The sequence below is a fragment of the Notothenia rossii genome (genome assembly GCF_949606895.1).
Source record: "Notothenia rossii genome assembly, chromosome: 9".
NCBI lineage: Eukaryota > Metazoa > Chordata > Actinopteri > Perciformes > Nototheniidae > Notothenia > Notothenia rossii.
In genome coordinates this window covers 49,654,588-49,675,188 of record NC_136907.1, presented here as the reverse complement: position 1 = coordinate 49,675,188, position 20,601 = coordinate 49,654,588, and the positions used below count along the sequence as shown (strand labels likewise).

Sequence of the window (20,601 nt, the reverse complement as noted above, 5' to 3'; positions counted from 1 at the left end):
CTCTTAAAGAAAGACGGAGAACATCGGCTTCCTCCATAATTTTCCCCTGGCCACACATCTATAATGGTTCCTACGGAAACAGTCTGTAGCCTGAAACTGTGAATCCTGTCTATACACGTGTTGATAGCAAATAGTAAGGAAATGGGTGTGTACAAAAAAAGCAATACAGTTTTATTTTTATCTGAAAAAAAGTGTCCCCACCTCATGACCATGCTACTTCCCCAGTAGATAACATACATTAACGCAGTTACTTTTTGGTTTATTTGTCACTTTCTAAAATGTTTAAATATGCATTATTAAACGCTAAGTTTTTGGTTATAAGCACTTAATGTGTGTGTATTTTGGATCATTTAGTTTTACTAGTCTCAAAGAAGAAATGTTATAGAAGCAAAATAGCCAACATTTTCAATATTGACCAGAGAAGATATTTCTGTATCCAGACACCTTAAAAGCGAAGGAAAGAGAGTTCAAAATTTAGTAAAAGGATATGTAATAAAATGTCATTACCTTTTAAATAAATAAAGAGGTTATTTTTTTTATTGTGAGCGTTTTGAGTTTAGAAGGCTGGCAGTTTACCTGGTTGCTGTTTAGGGTCACGCAGACCTCTGAGTCTGATGGAATAGTGTCAGAGCCGAAAGGATGGACGAGTGCAGAACAAACCTAAACATGGAAAAAGCCAGAAAACATATCGATAAGCAATAACAATCGACTTGTGTCATGTGTGAGTCATAAATCAACATGTGTCAAACTTACAAAAGGGCTCGGTGGTTTGTAGCCGAGGGTGAGGGTGTGGATGACCTCTCTGTTGCCATGGAAACCCGCTTTGGACTCCAGGATGTAGAGGCCTTTGAGTAGGTCGACGGTGAAAGTCTCCCGTAGGAGGAAAGTCTGAGGAAAGGTGTGGAAGGGCTGTCTGTGCGATATAGCAGCTATTAATGTCAGCAACTGGCATTTTAACATAACTACAACATCCTAAAATACATCAACAGATGAAGTCCGAGTGAATCACAGACCTGAGCTGCAGCATGACTCTTTTCTGATACATCTTCGTGTCCTTCCTCAGCTCCTCCACTACACCCTCAAACTCCAGCTCTGTGGACGGACTCTTCGGCTTCGAGAAGGTCATCTTCAGGATCGCTTGCCTCTTTTTCAAATTCTAAAAGAAGTGAGAAGATAATCATTTTCATGAAAGGATTACTAGACCATCTAACTGAGCAAAAAAGACATAACACAGACAGAAATACTGACCAAAAGGAGACACAAAATAGGTGAAAAGAGACAGAATATGATCACAAAGAGAAGCAAAATGTCCAAGAAAAACAGCCATAAAACAGACACAAAAATATTACAAATAGGGAGAATATTGCCACAAAAAGCCAAAAAGCTTTCAAAATAGACAGAATACAAAAAGAAAGAGACAAAAAACTTCCAAAAAGAAATGCAAAATGACATAAAATAGACACGAAAGGGCTACAAAGAGACAGAATATAACCACAAGTCACAAAAAACATAAAAAAAGAGCGGATTATGAACACAAAGAGATGTAAAACGTCAGACGCAAAGGGCTACAAAGAGATGCAAAACGGCAAAACCAAAAAAAGAGACACACAAAACAACTTCAAAAGAAAGAATAAAACTACAAAGAGAAACAAATGTACAACAAAGAGACGGAATATAAACACAAAGAGACATCAAATCACTACAAAGACAGGCAAGAAAAACTAAAGTCTCTTTGAATCTGTGGCTCTGGTTTAACTGTTCTGTATATAGGATGGGCGGGGGCCCTTTACATGTCTGTGCCTGGGGCCTAATGTCTCATATTCCGCCCATAATCTAAAAGCATTTCAGTAATAATCCCACCCTTCCACAGACACCACCCACCTTGTCCACGGTGTTCAGGGAAGCAGAGAGGCTGGCGTTGTGCCTGCCGCAGGTGGAGGTCATGTGCAGGGTGTGGCTGGATTTAGAGGCCTCCAGGGAGACGTCTCCTCTCAGGGAGGGGGTCCAAAACGAGCTCAGAGAGCCGGAGGCCTTCACACCGCGCTTCCCCACCACGGCCCACCCCCCTGCCTGGGGAGGGACAGGAGGAGTGAGAAAGACAGTGGAAACTTTAGGCAAAATGTTCAGTGTTATAAATGAAATCACTAATGGAGCATTTGAGTGATATCATTAATTATTTAAATTAGTATTTTTGCTTAATATGTGTAACCTTTCTAGTGCATTCTTTTTTTTTATTGATATATTTGTGTGACCTTTATTATTAATTGTTGTTTATTTTTCTTTTGATCTATTTACCTTGGTCATATGGTGCCTTACATCCTAAAAATAAAGTTTTAAAAAACTGATCTCCTCTCATATCAATCAATAACATTGTATTTATATACTCTCCTATCACACATTACACATTTGTCTCAGTCAGCAGTTTTTATACTGTGTACAGCATACAACACCTCGCAATAACAAGGAGAATCCCCCCAAATAAACCCACAATTAATAGGACAAAAAATGAAGACACTTTGGGAGAGAAACAGAGGATGTCCTTCTCACAGGACCAGGTGTGTGTAGATTAATAAAGATAACACTACTACACAATCATTTCACAAATAATAAGAATGATATGAACGTATATAAATAAGTTAGATTGTTAATATCTCCCAGGTGTGTTCCCCCCCTCCCTCACCTGGATGTACTGAGCGGCTGCTGTGCTGATCTCCAGGCGGGCCTCCCCCCCCCGGCCCCGGCTCCTGTAGAGAGCCTCCAGCATGAGGGTCCGGATGTTCAGCCACTTGCTGGCGGTCAGCTCTGAGGTGAGCTGGAGGGAGTGGCTCTGCTGCTGGGTCAGTCTGTGGGAGGTGAACACGTACAGCCAGGGAGAGTCCATGGTGAGGCTGCCTGGAGGAGAAGAGAGACAGGATTCTGACCAGGGCCTCACTGCCAACACACTCCAATTACAGTCAGACAGAATTGTACCGGTAAATGTTGATAATAAAAATACATTGATTAATAATATACATTAGGTTCTAAATCAAACATCTTATTGTTCTTTTGAGTGTCACTGTCTGTAGTACTACGATAAGATATGAAAATATACGATATCTGATAAACAAGATACAATACGAAAACGATAAGATATACGATATACAATATAAAGTAAAATATACAATACAATATACAACATATGATATACGATATACTGTATACGATATACGATATACGACAACAATATAAAATACAATATATGATACGATATACAGTATACGGTATAGGATATCAAGATAAGATATACGATGCAATATGATATACGATATAAGATATGATGTAAGATGCGATATATATAATAATAATAATAATAATAATAGCTTGGATTTATATAGCGCCTTTCATGAGACCCAAGGTCGCTTTACAAAGAAGAACAGGAGTAGAAACAAACATAACAAAAGGCAGTCAGACAAACAGTCATACAGACAAAACAACAAATATATTAGGGGCCAAAGGCCTTAGCAGACAGATGGGACTTGAGGGCCCTTTTGAAGGCGTCAAGCGTGGGGATGTTGCGGATCTCCGCAGGGAGAGCATTCCAGAGGGTGGGGGCTGCCAGACTGAAGGCTCTGTCCCCGAAGGTTCGCAGGTTGGTGCGGGGGGCCAGAGTCTGAAGACCGCAGGTTCCGAGTCGGGGCATGTGGGCGGAGGAGGTCCGATAAGTACTGGGGGGCATGGGCATGAAGGGACTTGTAGGTGAGCACAGTTTTGAACATACTGGAGCCTTACCAGGGTCCAAACGGGAGGTGAACTATTGTATCTTGTTTATCAGATATCGTATACTATCATATCTTATCGTAGTACTACAGACAGTGACACTCTCAAAAAAACAATAAGATGTTTGATTTAGAACCTAATGTATAATCAATGTGTTTTTATTATCAACATTTACCGGTGGACTAGGGTTTTTATATGATACGATATACGATATGCAATACATGGTACAATAATTGATAAGACACAATATATGATACGATAAACGCTACGATATACGACATACAGGGTACGATATACAATATGACATAGGATAGACGATACAATATGATATACAATACGATATATGTTACAATAAACAATACGATAGGATACAATACAAATACGATTGACAAAAACGATTTAATATGATATACTACAATACGATATGAGACAAAATAATACAATATATTATTATTAAAAACAATGATGCTTTAAATAACTATAATCCTTTGTTTAAAGACCATTAAACATAGGCAACAAGTTAACTCTATCTATGTAAAATGAAATATAGCTGTTTTACCTTCCCATTTCCTCAGCGAGGAGCCTTTGGGAGGGCTTTTCCAGTGTAATCCGGCCACCAGAGGCATCAGGTTGTTGTAATGGATTTTGAGGTGAGTGCTGCTCTCTGAGCCCAGCTGTTTCAGGTGATAGTGCATCAGCTGGGTCCGGTAGTTCAGATTCTTCTCTGGGACCTGGAGACTGAACTGGGTTCACCAGAGGAAATATTTTACTGTACTTTGGTTGGACATAAAATATCTATTTCGTGCTTAGAAAATGTAAATACAAGGATTATTTTTATTATATACGTGCGTTGGTTTGGAATAGTTATGTTTACCTCCAGTGTGTAGCTGGTGTGGTTTTGTGTGGATTGGTTTTTGAAGGACTGGCTCAGTAGAAGTGTGCGTTTGTTGTTGATCTCGTCCCAGTGTTTGCCGTAGCTCACGTCCAGGGACGATTTAATGTGGACGGCGCTTTCCTCGTGGCGGAGGTGGATCTGCAGACACAGAAAAAAAACAAAGAGCTCTGTTCGGAAGCTATATAGTAAGATTTTTCAGCATTTCCACTCATGATTTTCTATATGAATGGTGCATATAAAGAGATACTATATTGAAACAGCAATTTACCTAAAAGGACAGAGAAGTTGTTGGTGTTGAGTCTATCAGTTTGTTTGTTTGTTTGTTTGTTTTGTTGTTTGACTTAGGTTTACCCCAACAAAAGGATGTCACAAACTGACTTTGCAAGGCAGCTGTAGACGAGCAACTCCCATGATCTTGGAGATAAAATTACTGTTTTTTTCAACAAAGTATGGTGGCTTTGGGGAGGTCTTAGATAACAGATGCACTTTCCTCGTAAAAAAAACTATATGACGGCAAGGTCAGCCGTTGTAAATATTTACAATATAACATACACTTAAAGCGTTAGACTTTTCTATTAAGTGAGCCTTTCTTTAAGCTGGCTAAAATACATTTCGCACCTGCCTCTGTCCACAGAAATACATTGGGTTTTTTCACAAGCTGTAACTACCGCTACTTGTTTTTCAAAACTGGGGGCATGATGACCATCGTCCACTGTAGGTTATACAGCGACTTTGTAATAGTGCCTCATAACCCCACAAAATCCAGACTACCCTTTACCAGCTTGTGTGAGATCACACAGTGGGTTTCAGGTACCTTGTGGTTGATGGGAGCCATGTTGGAGCAGTAGAATTCCTGTTCTGCTCTCATGATGTAGGTGAGGTTTGAGTCCCTCTCCCTCCTTAGTCTCTGAGACGTGTAGCACTCCTGACGCAGGTGCCGGGCATCACCTGTGCAGGGGTTAAAGGTCAGGGAAACTGAAGTTTTTGTGAGCTAAACATTATACCTGACGGGGAGAAACTTGAAGTAAAATTGCTCAATTTCCTCCAAACATTAACAAGAGCACTTTTTTTTTAGGAAGAACAGATGACTTAAATGCATTTTTTAGTGGTGGTAGCTTTAAAAAACGTGCCATTTTGAAAAACTCATCAGGAATATCTCTTTCGAAATAAATTGAAAATAGTGATTAATCTAAAAACCTTTTCACTGTCGTCTGTATAATAAACAGGATATTGGATAGGCAGTTGGTCCGAAGAAGGAGACATTCTGCTGCTGAGTTTTCCAAAATACAGAAACAAAAAAGATGTGTTAGCCTTTGCCAATGACACTTTAACAATCTGAATGAATAGAGCAGCACCGTAGTACCATTTCCTACCAAAATGAGCGGATATAAGCTGTTTTTTTAAACACTAACCCATATTATATTACCATTGATGGAGTTAAAGCAGTTAAATACCGTCACTTTCCTAATTGCAACCTTTCCCACTAAAGAGGACTATTGGAGGATTCTTAATTTTTTGTATGGTTTTAGGCATACTGTTCCTTTACTTTTTTAGAGTTTACTCCTGCTTTTTTTTATGTGTCCCTTTTTTGCAACTTAATTTCTCTGGTAATATTATGAATTCACCATTATACACCAAAGCAAATTCCTTGTATGTATCATAAACCTTATACTAGTCGTGTGGCTTCTCAAAATGTACATATTTTAGTAGCTCACCTCCTAGACCATATTTGAGCCTGAGCGCGGAGCTCCACACTGAGCCCTTCTGCTCCATCAGACCCAGCATCCTGGTGCCCACCACCCCAGGTAACAAGAGCTCCGCCTCCACAGAGTACTGCCTGCTGCTGGCATCCCGCCTGCGCTCCAGGGACACTGATGGAGGAACGAACACAGCTAAACCACATGTCAAAGGTAAACATTCTAAACAGCATAGGGACAACTTTTACAGGGATTCCTTGGCCCGTCCACACGGCGGCGTGCGTTGAAGCTTCAACGCAGCTTCCCATTCACTTTGAATGGGGCGACGTCACCCTTTTCCGAACTGCATTGTGCTTCCGTCGCGGCACTTTGCCTCCGTTGCTCGCTTCAAAAGTTGAGAAAAGTTCAACTTTTCAAGCTTCGACGGAAGCGTCAGCCAATCAAATCATATTGTCACATTGTTTTTCGGATTGCATAGAAGTCTATGAAAAAATGACCCTACTTGTAACTTGATTTGTGACTTAGGTTAACATTTTCTGAATAATACATTTATGGTAAATATTATGTCAAATGTAAATGTTGAAAATTAATATTATATATATTATATTAGTTGCATACCCGACAGTGATGCAGTTTCTCTGAACACGTTCTTCACAGTGGCGGAGAAGCTGGTCTTCCTGCCCAGTCCATGTGTAACATTGGCAGAGAGGACCATGGGAAGTCCATCAGCGGCCATTTTGGCTTCAAGGTGATAGCGCATCCTCTGCTCTGACAGCAGGGTGTGAGTGTCCACTAAGCCCTAGAAATAAACTAATTAACATCTTTCATGACTAGACATGTCATCTTATCACATAGCATACAGAATCTCAATACTTGCCATGACGTAATAGTGAACACCATCAATTATAAGCTCTAGCTTCCCTGACTTTACGTTCCTCTCTTGTTCAAGTTGCCCTGAAAAAACAACACATTTTCAGTATTAAACCCTGAAAGAAGTTTTTTTCCCATAATTCCCCTCTGCGACTGACCTTGTATGTGGATGGTTTTCAGAGGGTGGGTGATCCTCAGCAGCAGTCTGTGGGGGTTGAAGGTCAGGTCCAGAGACATGTCCCTGGGGATGGAGGACTGAGGTGTGGCCAGGAGGAAGTGGATGGAGGCCTCTCTGGGCAGCCAGGTGCCTCTCTGAAACACGAGTTGTGAGGCTAGATAAAGAGATCTCACACAGGGGAATACAAAGAACATAGCTTCTTCTTTTCTCCTACCTGAGGGCGCAGTGAGTAGGTGGCCTCCAACATGTAATAATGTAGGCCTCGGTCAAGCTTCAGCAGGCGGAGGGAGATGTGGACAGGTCCTGGAGCCGGAAGTGAAACCCCTGGGGCAGCCGATGGGTACGAGGCGTTGGAGCACAGCTGCCAGCCGACCATCTTGGACCCTGCCAAGGAAGCAGAGATCAAACAGAATCTTTTATCACCTGACAATCGTAGAAAGTAACCCGACAGGTAAAATCCTAAATCGTCCTATCCCTGCTTCTGTGTGTGATGTATAAATCTATAGAGAGTGTTGTGTTGGAGGACTCACATGTCTTTGGGGTGCAGGAGGTCTTTTGCACTCGACTCTTTGGCCCCCTGATCTCCTCTCTGTGGTCTCCACTGAGCTGAAACACTCTGGAGCTGGTCAACACAAACAGATGGACACACTCGCTGAAACCCTTGACATATCAAACGCTGGCTGATTGTGTTCAATTAAAATGTATTTATTAATTCGAAGATTTTGCAACCTGCTAAACATAATCAAGAAGAAATAAAGTGTGTACAAATAAGTGTAAAGCAAAGTACAAATGTGGTAAAAAATATGTATTAAATATTGAACCAATTCAACAATTACATGTTTAAAAATCTTACACTAACACAGTGTTTCTCAAACTTTTTCTGTCAGGCCCCCCCTTTGGAGAAAAAAAGAAGTCGGGCCCCCCCAACACAAGTCAGGCTCAGTGGTGGCGCCAGAGATTTATTTTGGGGGTGCTGTGGGGTAGCTTGACGTTTCATAAAGGGTGCTCAAACATTTAAGGTTTCCCATTAATGTACCGGGCGCTACAGTGGAATGTTCTACTGCAACAATCCCCACACAAATACACAATGTACCCGCGACTGTTACAATGAAGGCTCGATAATCAGCTCACGGAATATAGCTGTAAGCAGGGGTCAAGTGCTATTTTTATAGGTGTTGTGCGGACCTCACATAGGGGGGTCCGGGGGCAAGCTCCCCCGGGAAGATTTATTTTTAAATATTGAAGTTAAATGCATCAATCTGGTGCACTTTGAGAGCAAAATTAAGAGATCTATGGATACCTCTCTCAACACCCATTTGAAACAGAACTGTAAACAGGTTTTTTTATTTTTTTTATTTTACAAATCGCCCTTTTAAACTTTATTCTTGTTTTACTGTCATTTAGTATTTCATACCTGTTTTTAATTTATTCTCTTATTTTTTTATAACTATAATGATCATATAAACGTGTGCCTCGGAAATAATTGTTTACATTAATGGTGACCAAAACATTTGAGACCCACTGAGATAACACTAAGAGAGTCCTTTAGCTCACTGAGTCTCTCAGTCTGACAGGAGAGGACTCTCCTCCACTTTGTTATTGAAAAACTCCTTATATCCGTTAGCGTAGCTCGCTAGCACCAGAAGCTAACAACAACGATCTCCGGTACCGGTGCGCTCTCTCTCTCTCTCTCTCTCTCTCTCACTCGTGCACACAAAATGGCTTGTTCCACACACACGCACACACATAACCGAGCTTTAATGAAAAACAGAGACCCAGACGTAATAGTACTGCATCATATTATTTTCGAATCAATCATTTTTCAAATTATGATTTTTTTTTTTTTTTATAACAATTTTTTTATAACAATTTTTCCTCCTGGTCTCTCGCGCCCCCCCTGGCATGCCTCTGCCTCCCCCACTTTGAGAACCACTGCACTAACAGCATCTCCTGGTCTAAAAAATGATGACAGCTCTATAGGGCCTTAAAACAGCATCCTTCTAATATCTAGCAGGGGGTGACTCCATTGGTTGCATTAAAAAAAGGCTTATTGTATAAAATTCTATGAGAAAATGACATTACTTTGCACTTCTTTTCTTACCCCAGTAAATATTTTTCTAATCATTTTATGGTCTCAATTTCTAGTTTGTATTCTTTTTCAATACATCGTGATGTTCATTTAGTAAAGTTGGGTCCCATTTAGAGTTAAATACTTTAGGGCCTATCTAATTAGCAGATCTCTACCACATGGTGTAGAACAGTTGGGGTGTTTTCGTCTTACAACTTTAACAGTGCATTTACAGTTTCAGAAAGTTACTTTTTGGATGCCAAAAGGTTTTGGTGTTTGGTTTTACTTAGCTTTACCCTCTTGTACCATTTCTGATTCTAAAAGATGACGAATGAAGGAAGAAATAATTCTGGTAGTAATCCACTGTTACCTGAGAGAGATGATGTCCATGACGTCCTCCGGTGTGTTCAGTGTGACCCGGACATCCCGCCCCTCCTGCAGCTGAACACTACCATCCAGACTGATGGAGCTCCTCAGCTCAGAGACCCAGTCCACCGCAGCCTGACCCAGAGCACCGTCAACCCCCATCCTGGCCGACAGCCCCACGTAGGCACTGGGAATACAGACAGCAGTTACACTCTACCGCTTGTAACCGAATGTCAGAGTAGTAGCCGCTGTTAGATTATATGGAAGTACTTTGGTTTGATGTATCCGGTCAGGGAGAAGTGAGAGGTGTCCCTGTAGTTGATGTTGCCCTTCAGACGCAGCGACAGGAGGGAGGTCATGTTGATGCCCAGTTTGATGGGTAAACCGGACAGAGACGGTAAAACCAGCTCGTCTGTCATCAGCACGGCTCGGTGGTTCAGCTGGACTTCCTGACCCTGGAGGACAGAGAGTGTGTGAGAAACTGACAGGAGGGTAAACAGACAGAGACTAGCTCAAGTAAGACTAGGAGCGTGGACTGAGGTTATATCTGGAGGACGACTGGTGACGACATCTCACAGTTATATAGTTCAAAGCAATCCAAAGCTTGATTATAAAAGATGTATTCAGGTTTTATTTTGCAATCTCAACTCATTTGTGGTATTCTTGTTCATCACTATCCTGCTTCTGGCAGAACTACTGTGATAATATAGCAAAAACACTGTTGATAACTGTTAATGTTTTTCCCCTATATTGCAATATTTGGGTTTGCAGAAGACTCCAAACATTACACCTCAAAGCAAAAAAACTCTATTACTTAAAAATAAGATATTCGGTGAGAGAAAATTCTTATAAGATATAAATCTAAATCCTTTTTTTACACACCATGTTGTTTCAATATTACAATTTAAAGCTCATCACACACTGAATTCGGAATACACATCTCGAAATTCAAAAATGGGACCATCCAAGGAGCACATAAACGTACCATTAGCCTTGGTGGATGTTTTTTTCTCTATTGGGATTTTCTCTATTTTTTTTTACTTTTAACTTTGAATAGTTTGCATACAAATTTAAAATGCAGAAAGGATACCTTTTTGTCCTTTTGATCCATTGAGATAAACATAGTCTTAGTTTAATGTATCATGTTATGTCATTGTTAAACTGACATTTTCCTTTTCTCTTGTGCCATATCTTAAAAATATATTAAAGCATATTTAAGAGTAGCTGCTGTGAGTATACCTTGAGCAGTTTGACAGCCAGTCCGGCCACGCTCAGCGAGAGATGGTCCAGTTGGTTGTAGAGATCTTCACATGAGAACACGCTGAGCTCATTGCCAAACACCTTCACACCGACCCAGCACCGGGGCCTGATCTCCTCTGATCTCCTCCTCCCAAACAACTGGAAAAGACACATTTATGAACATTCTCTCAAAAAAATGTGTTTCAAGAGAGCTGAAACAAGTAGTCAGTTATTTGTTTGGCAGAGAATGAATCGCCAACTAAGGATTTGATGATTGTGGCTTCTTAAATGTGAGTATTGATGCTTGCATTTGTCTTGTTCTTCAATTCCTGTAACTAAATACCTTAGATGCAAATTCAGGAACTCAGGCCATTTTTATTTTCTAACCTCATGAGTCAATGAAACATTAATCAAGAAAATAACCTGTAAATTAATCAATAGTAAAAATAGTTGTGAGCTGCAGCCCTAATTTAGGCATTTACTTCAAGTATTTTACAAATGTACATTCAAGATAACAGTTTTAAATCTAAAATGCAATATAAATGGCCACAAGTCCGCTGCAAAAACCTCCCCACATGTTCACGTCTGTGTATCCCTCTTGACCAGGCTTGGTGTTAATCCTGCTGCCTTAACTGCTCTTAATAAAGTAGAGATAACTGGCCTTCAGCAATCACAGTGACCTCACCATGGCCCTGGCCTGGCTCAGATAACTGCTGGTGTCAGATAAACACGCTTCTTTTTCTGCACTACGTCCATCCTCTGGTCTTCTTCTTGTCCTTGATGCCTCTTTGGACTGCGACTTTGGACTTTGAGCCTGGGACTCTCCATCTGAGTTCTGCTGACCGAAAACATTCCTCAAAAGAGGTTCAGCGTTTTCAACGTGAAGGTCCACCTAAGTTGGGAAATAAATACATGGGTTGAAGTACATTTTGTAGGACTTTAATTTAGTTTTAGAATTCAAGTGGACATGAAACTCACTTCCAGAAGGTTGTGGGCTCTGCCATGTAAATACAGTGTAAGGTTGGCAGAGGCAGATCTTGGTAGAAACGATTTGGGAGAGAAAACCAAAGAGGTTTCCACATTTGTAATCCCCATGCCTGAAAGGAATTAGTCATGTAACATTAAGTTTATCTTGTATTGTTTATCTTGAATTTGAAACTGAAGGGACGCCATCTTTACCTGATGAAATAGTGTAGTCTGAATAAAAAGAGTATTTCAAAAACTCAGCCTCAAAGTCTCTGCTGATAATGTCATCAGGCAGTGACTCGATTAGGGGCTGCTTCATGGGGTCCTCACTCTTCAGGACATTAGTCAGGTGACTCCACACATATGAGCCCACTGGAGAACCAGAAGAGAAACAGTTATTAATGTCCATCAAGATGAGAAAGTTCTAAAAATGAATATCCCGCTTTAAGTTTTGCCCCTTTACCATTCATTGTTACTTTAACCCAGAAAAATATCTCGCAAATTTGTGAATTAAATCTCAGATAATTTCTTTATACTTCCTCGCAAATATAGGATGCTATAATTTCAGATGTTCAAGCTTTTTTCAGAAATGTGTGATTTTTTGTTCTCACCTTATGGGTCAATGAATCCCATTGTCCTTTTTCATTGTAAAAAGGAAAAAAAGGTTGTAATTGCTTAGACATTAGGCATAAGGAAACTTGCCAATTCGAATTCTGAAGTTCAATTTTGTTTGCATTTAACCACTTTGCATAAGTAGATAAACCAGAGTTAGCTTCATAAATGACTACTTAGAATTATTGGAGTAAGTAATTTGGACACATTGGGTCAATCATTTATATAAATGAGAAATTCTAGAAACACAGGAATAGACCCCTGGGGTACACCATACTGTAATTGGGCTTTGCGTTAATGGCAATGCAACCTTTTTAACAGTGTTATGTATTACACAAATAATATCCTAGCCATACGATTGCTGTGTTGAGAAAACATGCTTCTGCAGTTAACACTGTAAAAGTTGTTATTCACCTACACAACATTTTACAACAAATAAATAGTTTTTGATCAAGTTATAGTGAGATGTAATCTGTCAGAGAAACCAAAGCCATGTACCCTATTGGAGTTTATGAAAGTCATACTGATGTCTCTAGACAGAATAGAGTTGGAATTAAAGTAAACAAGATTCATTTTATATACACATTCTTAGTAATTTGGGGAAACATGCCAGCAGACAATGTTTAATAATTATTAGAACAAATCATCATCTATGTTTAAAAAGAAAATGAAGTCTTGTTAGCAAGACCAACCCAAAAAATACAGAAAATAAAGTGGCTTCTATAATGAATATTTAATCTGTTTGACAATGAAAGCTGACATTGTTTATTAATATTTTAATTTCAGCAGGAAACACATCTATCTACCAACCACAAAGGTTTGAATCAGACCTTGGCGGGAGGTCTCGTTCCTAAGCGTGGTCTTGACCACTTCAAACACGTCCTGGTCGGGGCAGTGCATGAGCTGCTGGTATGCAGCGATTCTGACCTCGGGATCCTCCTGGGAGGAGCGGTACAGCTGCAACAGCACAGACCTCTGGAGGAAGGAAACTGCTGTCACTCACTCATGTTAGACGGCTCAGCACCTCTTCACCTCCACCTCTACTCATCATGAATCAATTAGACAGTTAGCCTCTTTGATATGAAGAGATATTAGTTTTTGAAATATGAGTAACTGAACCTTCTATTGAAAAAGGACAGTTATCTAGAGTTACCTATTTTCACAAATGTAAGTGAATGATTTCAGTAAAAATGTAGGTATTAACTAGAATCAACTCACATCAGGAGCACTTTGTTAGCCTAACAGGTACACTAAACTTGTATTCAATTATGGCATTAAGTCATTTTCCTCACACCAAATGTTTTCTTCTACCCAATCTTTAACTGTCCTCTGTCATAAAATGGCAACAAAGCTGTAAAGATAATGTAATCAACTCACATCAGCTGAGCAGGGAAAGCGTCTGAAGGCTTGGATGGCGGCTAGTCTCAGCTCAAGTGCAATTGAGGGGCTTAGCATGTAGCATTTTAGCAATGGAATAAAGGTTGGAACAGACAGACCAATGTTTCCCACAGATTTCAGTGCATAATAAAACTGTTGGGGTGAAAATATACATGTATATTAGCCATTGTTTATGTACAATTGTTCAAATCAACAGGTTTAGTCAGGTGAATATCTGTATGCTAATGCAGCTAGTGTGCGTGTCTGTATGAAAGCACCTTAGCTTGAGTGGGTTGTTCTTCCTCGCAGCCCTCCTTCAGGGTTTCTTCAAGCATCTGTATGAAGGACTGCACCTGAGGAAATTCACTACAGGAGGCTTGAGACTTTTGGCACAGTTGATACACAAGAGAGGATCCAGCTAGCAGCGCCTTTGAACGAAGCTCTTGGACCTGCAGTAAGGCCTAACACAGATAGAAGACAAGCCTCAATACAGAAATTATTTCATTTAATTGATGAGATATTTAGTTCTTCATTAATGTCACATAGAGGTTCCTACATTGATGGACTCGATGATCTGTGGCGATGGATGAGGGATGAGGGCCATGGTGGTTAAAAAAGCGTAAGCCTGCTCCTCCTCCAGCTCTTTGCTCCTCATCAGGTCGGTCAGCAGGACGATGCAGTGTTCAGATCCACAGGCTGGTAATGCATCCAACAGAGGCTGCCTGTCCAACCAGTTAATAGCGTCAGTATCAACCTCTGCTGTATGCATGTGTCATAATGTGGTATTAAAGAAATTACTGCTGTTTCCAGTGTTTATGCTAGGCTAACCGACGGCTAGCTTGCAGCTTCATATACAGACAGGAGGGTAGGTATTAATCTTCACTGTTGTACTATATTTGTTAATGTTGCCTTCATCTCATTTAGTTGTGTCAGTTAGTCATACCATGAACAAGAAATCACAAAAAAACGGTCAGCCGGACTTTACCGAAATGGGACTGTTGCTTTTTCCATAATCACACATGTGCTTTGGGGGATCTTGTGTTTGGTCTTTGACTATACTGTTTTATTCCGTCATTGAACACTGACTCATGACTTTAGTAGCAAATTACATTACTGGCAATCGGTTTTACAAACCGCAAAACTGGCGGCACTGGTATTGTTTTTAGCTTTCACAACAACACAAATGCAATCACAAAACCTACAGCTGTGTAGTTGAGTTTAAAAGATTGGTTGGGCAAGGGGAACCCAGAATTCAGGGTTAGGAAGTGGGATAAGGGGGCGCACCCCCCCCCATACGTTACACCTTGGCCTGATTTGGCCTTTCGGCTGGTGTGATCCAATTAAACCAAAGAAAGGTTTATTCCCAATTTAAACCTGAATATATGCAGAGTAATCCATACCTGATATTTTATGATTATGAAGTTAGTCTTGAAACAAGATTTTGTATCTTAAGTCAAAATGTCAGTTTGTTATATTCTGCATAGACGATACTAAGAAGGTTTGCTGTAAGTCATCCGTCTCACAGTAGGCTCTGATTGAGTTAGTTAGTGTCCCACACAGACTGTCTTTTGTTAACATATTTTGCCAGAGGCTGTGTATTTTCAATGGTAACCGATATACAAAAGTTCCTTCAGCTTAAATCAAATGTACTGGTCACACAATAAATGTTTTTCTCTATAACAAGTGTGGAAATATCAAATTTAAACTCACATGTATAGACATTGATTCATAACTGAATGACTCAACATAACATACTGTATGTTATTATATAACACAAAGAAAATACTGACCAGTCGTTGAGGCACTTGAAAGACGCTTCTTGCCAAAGTGTCTTCAATTGAGCAAGTGTCAGATCTCTTAGCTGGAAAGCCAGTTCAAGGAACTCTTGCAATAGCTGAGAGCAAACACCAAACACATACATAGACTTAGATTTTTTGATATCCTAAAATCAATTAAATGTACTCTCCATTTTTTCAAATCTATTCCTGCTCAACCAGAACCAATGACTTCCTACAGAATGCACTTTTTATCCCACACAGCTTTTATATCACAGTGTCAGGCTCTGGGTCTGACAGCTATTTTTAAACACATCCCATGTAAACAAATTATGATGAGGGCTGCCAGATTATGTTTGACTGGCCTCCTGTGTATGGGAATCATTTAAATGATTCACAGTAAAGTATTGGGGGAAGTCAATCCTCTTACTTAGGCTAGCATTCTGGGAGGGTACGGGCAATCTTGTAAACCATTGGCATCTTGTTCTGATGCATTAATGTGTGTAAAGAGAACTGGATACAGCATTTGAGGTAGAGCCCTGCTCATTTCAATCAAAGTTCTGGTTGGAGCACAAGGCAAAACACTTTGACATCTGAAAGTAAAAACACCCACAACTCCTGGTGATGTTCCGCATCAATGAGCCCATGGAGCAAGCATTCTAAAATGATGGTTTAGAACTACGCTAACTTAAATGGTGATAAACAATTTAACTATGCACATAATCTAAACTTTCAAACTTCATCAGTCCGAATCAATCAAATAAAAAATAAAAAATGTTATCCAATTATTTATAGAGGTCTCTAAACCAATGTAAGTCAATTGGAAAACAGATTTTTAGGACCAATGGGATCAGGTGACGGAACCCTGCAGAACCCTGTTTATTGTGACACTCATTGTTTACAGTCCTTTAGCCTTTTGAGAGGCCGGAATGGAGTTGGAGTAGCGAGAAAACGACGTCTATGACCATTTTGTTTCAAAAGTAGCCAGTTTATTAGCAAATGTTAATGTATTAAAAAACATAATCATCGTCAGACGATAAACGATGGGTTTCCTAAATTGCTTTTGAGCCAATACTTTCTGCCTATTTTGCTCTCTACACGGACTGTTTGTTTGTTGAGTCCTACCAGTTGTGGGTCTGACGTGAGGCTACATAACATCCGAACAGTTTGGCTGGCTTGCTGAAGTGTTGACGCTCTGGCTTTTCCTGGCCTTGCAGCCCCCTCGTCCTCAAACTGCAGATCAGTCAGAACACCAAGACCTACGGAATCTGCATTGAGGAGAACAGGCATCAGGATACTTGTCTATAAAACACTTGCTAAGTTGTAAGCACTCCTCCTGACCTGCTCCTGAGGGGGTCCCTGGCTGGGCTCTGAGCAGCAGCAGGGTCGACACTGTTTTTGTCTTAACCAACCCTGCCGTCCCGGACCATGTTGCCATAGAAACAACTTCAGTGCAGTTGACCTCTTCCATCACTGTAGATCCATGCTTCTGAATACAGTTCAGTTCTGATTGCACTGACTAGCAAAGAAAGAAAACAAACCTTGCATCATGAAAGAAGAACTGTAATGCAACAGTTGAACCACATTACTGATGTTATTTTGATGACAGAGGGCTCAGGGTTAGGGTTGTGCAGAAAAGTGTGAACCAGCGTCATCACTCTCTTTCAACTTCCACGTTCCTTGAACTCAGATACCAAAGATAAGAAAAAGGAATCAACAAGTATAATGGGCCGAAGCTGGGGTTTTGTAAGTACTAGCAAGGATGGAGTGCAATAAAATGCTTTAAAATAGAATCAGAGCTTGTTTTTGTTTGCAAAAAACATTGCCAATGTGGTCTGGGCTCGGCCCTTAACGTCCTGACTGCCCCTATCAACATTAACAAGGCCCATGGACCCCCACTGACACTGACCCTTAGCCACATCAGAGGCATTATGCTTTACATTAATGTACAGAATATGAAAATTAGGATAATAGGGCCCCTTTAGTTTCAACAGTGTCTTTATCAAAAAAGAAGAGTGGTAAACTCACAGTATCTTCAATTAAAGCTACTGAATGGGGCCAGAAGTGTGCCAGTCTGGCCTGTTGGCACTGTTTTAGATCCCTGCTCTTCAGCAGTACAGCTCCTCTCCTCTCATACTTGCTGCTGCACGTCCCATACACATCAGTCTGGGAAGAGGGATGAGAGAAAATTCAGATAATTACCATTGTGAGTGCACTACATTATGGCAAGATGGTGTTAATGACAGTTATTGTTTGTTGCGGGAGTAGAGGGGATGCTTTCGGACTAGAAGTAGTTATTTTGAAATTTCCATAAAGACAGAGGAGCTACTGCATACACAGAACCGAGCCCTCATTAACCCTCACCTCTTTTACTAATTCCTGTTTGGAGGCCATGCGGGAGGTCTGGAGCATACTCAGTAGAGCCCTTTTAATGTTGAGGGCCCACACCTGCTCCCCCTCCTGGAGACAGAGGGCCGTGACCTTTCCCCCATGGAGGGAGAACTTGAGGCGCGTTCTCTCCAGTGAATCTCTGGGAAACAAAAACAGCAGATGAGCCCCCCGGGGACCCCAACACACAGACAAGTGAAGCATCGGAACAGAGTATCACATTCATAGGAAAAACAGTTGTGGCATTCCAAAATGATCTGGACTTTGAATGCTGCACAATGAGGACAGACATGCAAAATAGAGCACATTTACTTATAAAGACATCATAAAGTTGTACCTCAAGCTCTTTAAGCGTTGCACAGAGTGTTCCTTCTGAGGGGAAATTCGCTTTATCTGTGGATTCCTGATCTGCAAGTGCACAAATGAATGAGTTTTTGCATTTCTTTTTTAATCCCACTAACACTCCTATGAAAGCTGACCTGCATCATTAGGTGACACTTGGAAACCACGTCGATATCAACCACACAGTCCAAAGCCAGTCCATTCCTTCCAGCACTGGAGCCATGAAGGGTTGTAGTAATTGTCGTGCTATACCTGTAAGTATACCTGACCCCTCTCTGATAGGACAAGTCGGGGGTAGGAGACCCTAAAGACATGAAATAATAAGATTTAAAGAAAGTGAGTTTTTAATTGAGGCAAATCTTGTGGTATAAAAATGTTTATGTCAAATCTTATCATTTAAGTATTTTTTAGTGAGCATGCATTGTGACATAAGCAACAAACTGGATTCTCACCAGCACAACTTGAATCACAGAGATTTGGTTCCGTCCGAAAGCAATCACCTACTGCATGGAAAATCAGGTCAACATTTTTTTAAACATAATGACAAAAAACAACAACTTTTCGTATAGAAAATTCACCAAACCTCTATATTTAACCCTCATGTTATCTCGACTCTTAGTCAAGTCAACTCTACCTTTAATGGAAAATTCAATTGCACACCATGAATGCATATATCACACAACAAAAGACACAACTCACCGTGTAGCAGCAGAAAAAGAAGATGCAGACAACTGAGTGGTAACAAGAACATAGCCATAGCAATCCCTGTAGTAACTTCAGGTTTGGCTTCCTCCACATGTAAGTGGGATGAAAACCAAGCACTGTTTCCACCACTGAATGACCAGGCTTGTACGTGGGCTTCCACAGTGACCCATGGTGCTCACAGCGACCAATCAGGAAATACCTTCCCAACTGGAGCTACAAACACACTCCGAGCCAATCACTTGAGTGGACCTCAGAAAGAAACCCCCCCAAAAAAACATGGAATGACATACTGTGAGATCAAATTCATTTGATTGCATTGTTCAGTTTGAAAGATGACATCATAATATACAATGTAAAACATATTTATCTGCAGGTATATATCCTAATTATAGTACAATAGTAAAGCATGACAGAGCACAACCTGGAGTTATAATAATGACCAAAGTGTTATTGCTATTGTAAATTATATTAATAGTTCAGGACACACAGTTACATACACATTGTCATTATGACCATAATCAATAAGCCACACAACCAGTGTGGACTCTAACCTATTAAAGCTGATTCATAAACTTCTTTCTACACACAGCTTAGTGAGGTGAGCGTCAGGGAAGAGGGACATCTAGTGTCTGGGTTTATGGATAAAAACAGTTGGAAAAGTGTATAGGCTACAGAGAGTCCTTCGTGTAACTAAATTTGCCTGGAAGGTGTAAAAAAAAAAAACGCTGCACTACTCAGTCCCGCTCTTCAACCTTTCGGGTGGGCTCCAACTAAATTACCCATCGCGCCTTTCATCCCCATCTCCTTCCCCCATCATTACCCAAGCTGCCTGCCACCTACTTTCCACGATGCACCCGCCGCCGCGGTCCACGCCCGTGCTGCGACGTCAGTTACTGCTTGCCGCTGGTAGACAATGCGTTCAAAACGTAGCAAAAAATTGTAAATAAGAAATGTCTCCAAAAAAATACCGTTAACCCGGTTTCACCCCAACTTTTAGAGTCCTGAAATTATAGAAATAGCACATTTTATTACGTTCAGTATCTCAATTATGCTCTATTATTGTCATTTAAAAGCATTGTGCTTGGGACTTTGTGGTTATTTATGAAACATAACATACCTAGATGCTATATTCATAATTTGTGTTAAATATTGCCCTTTGTGATTTGCTATATGGAGTTTATGTAAAAATACAGTGTTTCAATTATAGATACGATACTGAAGTAGTTATAGTGACAAAATGAAACAAAAAGGGCGGCATTTTTAGAGATTGTTAACCTAGAATGCCCCTAAAACCCGTTTACCCGATAGGCCCTAAACGCATCTACGGTCCGGACCAGGGGGCGTAGGTTTGACCGGCTTCTCGGAGG

At 40.5% G+C, this 20,601-nt stretch overlaps 1 protein-coding gene and 1 long non-coding RNA gene across 9 annotated transcripts in view; one reads left to right on the top strand and one right to left on the bottom strand.

Moving 5' to 3' along the window:
* Window positions 1–2,311, top strand: part of LOC307017994 — a 57,305-nt gene extending 54,994 nt beyond the window's left edge. The window contains exons 3-4 of the long non-coding RNA XR_013802320.1: window positions 1,064–1,165; window positions 1,871–2,311. This is a non-coding gene — a long non-coding RNA (uncharacterized lncRNA). The remainder of the gene's footprint in view (window positions 1–1,063; window positions 1,166–1,870) is intronic.
* Window positions 1–19,455, bottom strand: part of LOC307017967 (uncharacterized protein) — a 91,819-nt gene extending 72,364 nt beyond the window's left edge. For 6 of the 8 annotated variants that reach the window (XR_013802316.1, XM_079647960.1, XM_079647957.1 and 3 more), the window contains exons 1-33: window positions 19,229–19,425; window positions 18,982–19,032; window positions 18,667–18,833; window positions 18,525–18,595; window positions 18,164–18,329; window positions 17,828–17,965; window positions 17,141–17,318; window positions 16,925–17,067; window positions 15,815–15,918; window positions 14,581–14,746; window positions 14,303–14,485; window positions 14,025–14,177; window positions 13,478–13,622; window positions 12,249–12,407; window positions 12,048–12,166; window positions 11,755–11,961; window positions 11,070–11,228; window positions 10,101–10,285; window positions 9,835–10,017; window positions 7,927–8,018; window positions 7,611–7,780; window positions 7,377–7,530; window positions 7,226–7,302; window positions 6,967–7,147; window positions 6,367–6,522; window positions 5,466–5,599; window positions 4,631–4,789; window positions 4,316–4,499; window positions 2,681–2,892; window positions 1,882–2,070; window positions 1,014–1,156; window positions 754–913; window positions 577–660 (exon numbers count right to left, since the gene is read on the bottom strand). Coding sequence is in view for 7 of the 8 variants with exons in the window: in XM_079647960.1 (XP_079504086.1) it covers window positions 577–660; window positions 754–913; window positions 1,014–1,156; window positions 1,882–2,070; window positions 2,681–2,892; window positions 4,316–4,499; window positions 4,631–4,789; window positions 5,466–5,599; window positions 6,367–6,522; window positions 6,967–7,147; window positions 7,226–7,302; window positions 7,377–7,530; window positions 7,611–7,780; window positions 7,927–8,018; window positions 9,835–10,017; window positions 10,101–10,285; window positions 11,070–11,228; window positions 11,755–11,961; window positions 12,048–12,166; window positions 12,249–12,407; window positions 13,478–13,622; window positions 14,025–14,177; window positions 14,303–14,485; window positions 14,581–14,746; window positions 15,815–15,918; window positions 16,925–17,067; window positions 17,141–17,318; window positions 17,828–17,965; window positions 18,164–18,329; window positions 18,525–18,595; window positions 18,667–18,833; window positions 18,982–19,032; window positions 19,229–19,286 (4,830 nt within the window). In the remaining variant the exon portion in view is untranslated. Of the gene's footprint in view, window positions 1–576; window positions 661–753; window positions 914–1,013; window positions 1,157–1,881; window positions 2,071–2,680; window positions 2,893–4,315; window positions 4,500–4,630; window positions 4,790–5,465; window positions 5,600–6,366; window positions 6,523–6,966; window positions 7,148–7,225; window positions 7,303–7,376; window positions 7,531–7,610; window positions 7,781–7,926; window positions 8,019–9,834; window positions 10,018–10,100; window positions 10,286–11,069; window positions 11,229–11,754; window positions 11,962–12,047; window positions 12,167–12,248; window positions 12,408–13,477; window positions 13,623–14,024; window positions 14,178–14,302; window positions 14,486–14,580; window positions 14,747–15,814; window positions 15,919–16,924; window positions 17,068–17,140; window positions 17,319–17,827; window positions 17,966–18,163; window positions 18,330–18,524; window positions 18,596–18,666; window positions 18,834–18,981; window positions 19,120–19,228 lie in introns of those variants that run through there. The other 2 variants (XM_079647963.1, XM_079647961.1) reach the window with 2 other exon arrangements.
* Between the last annotated feature and the right edge of the window lie 1,146 nt (window positions 19,456–20,601).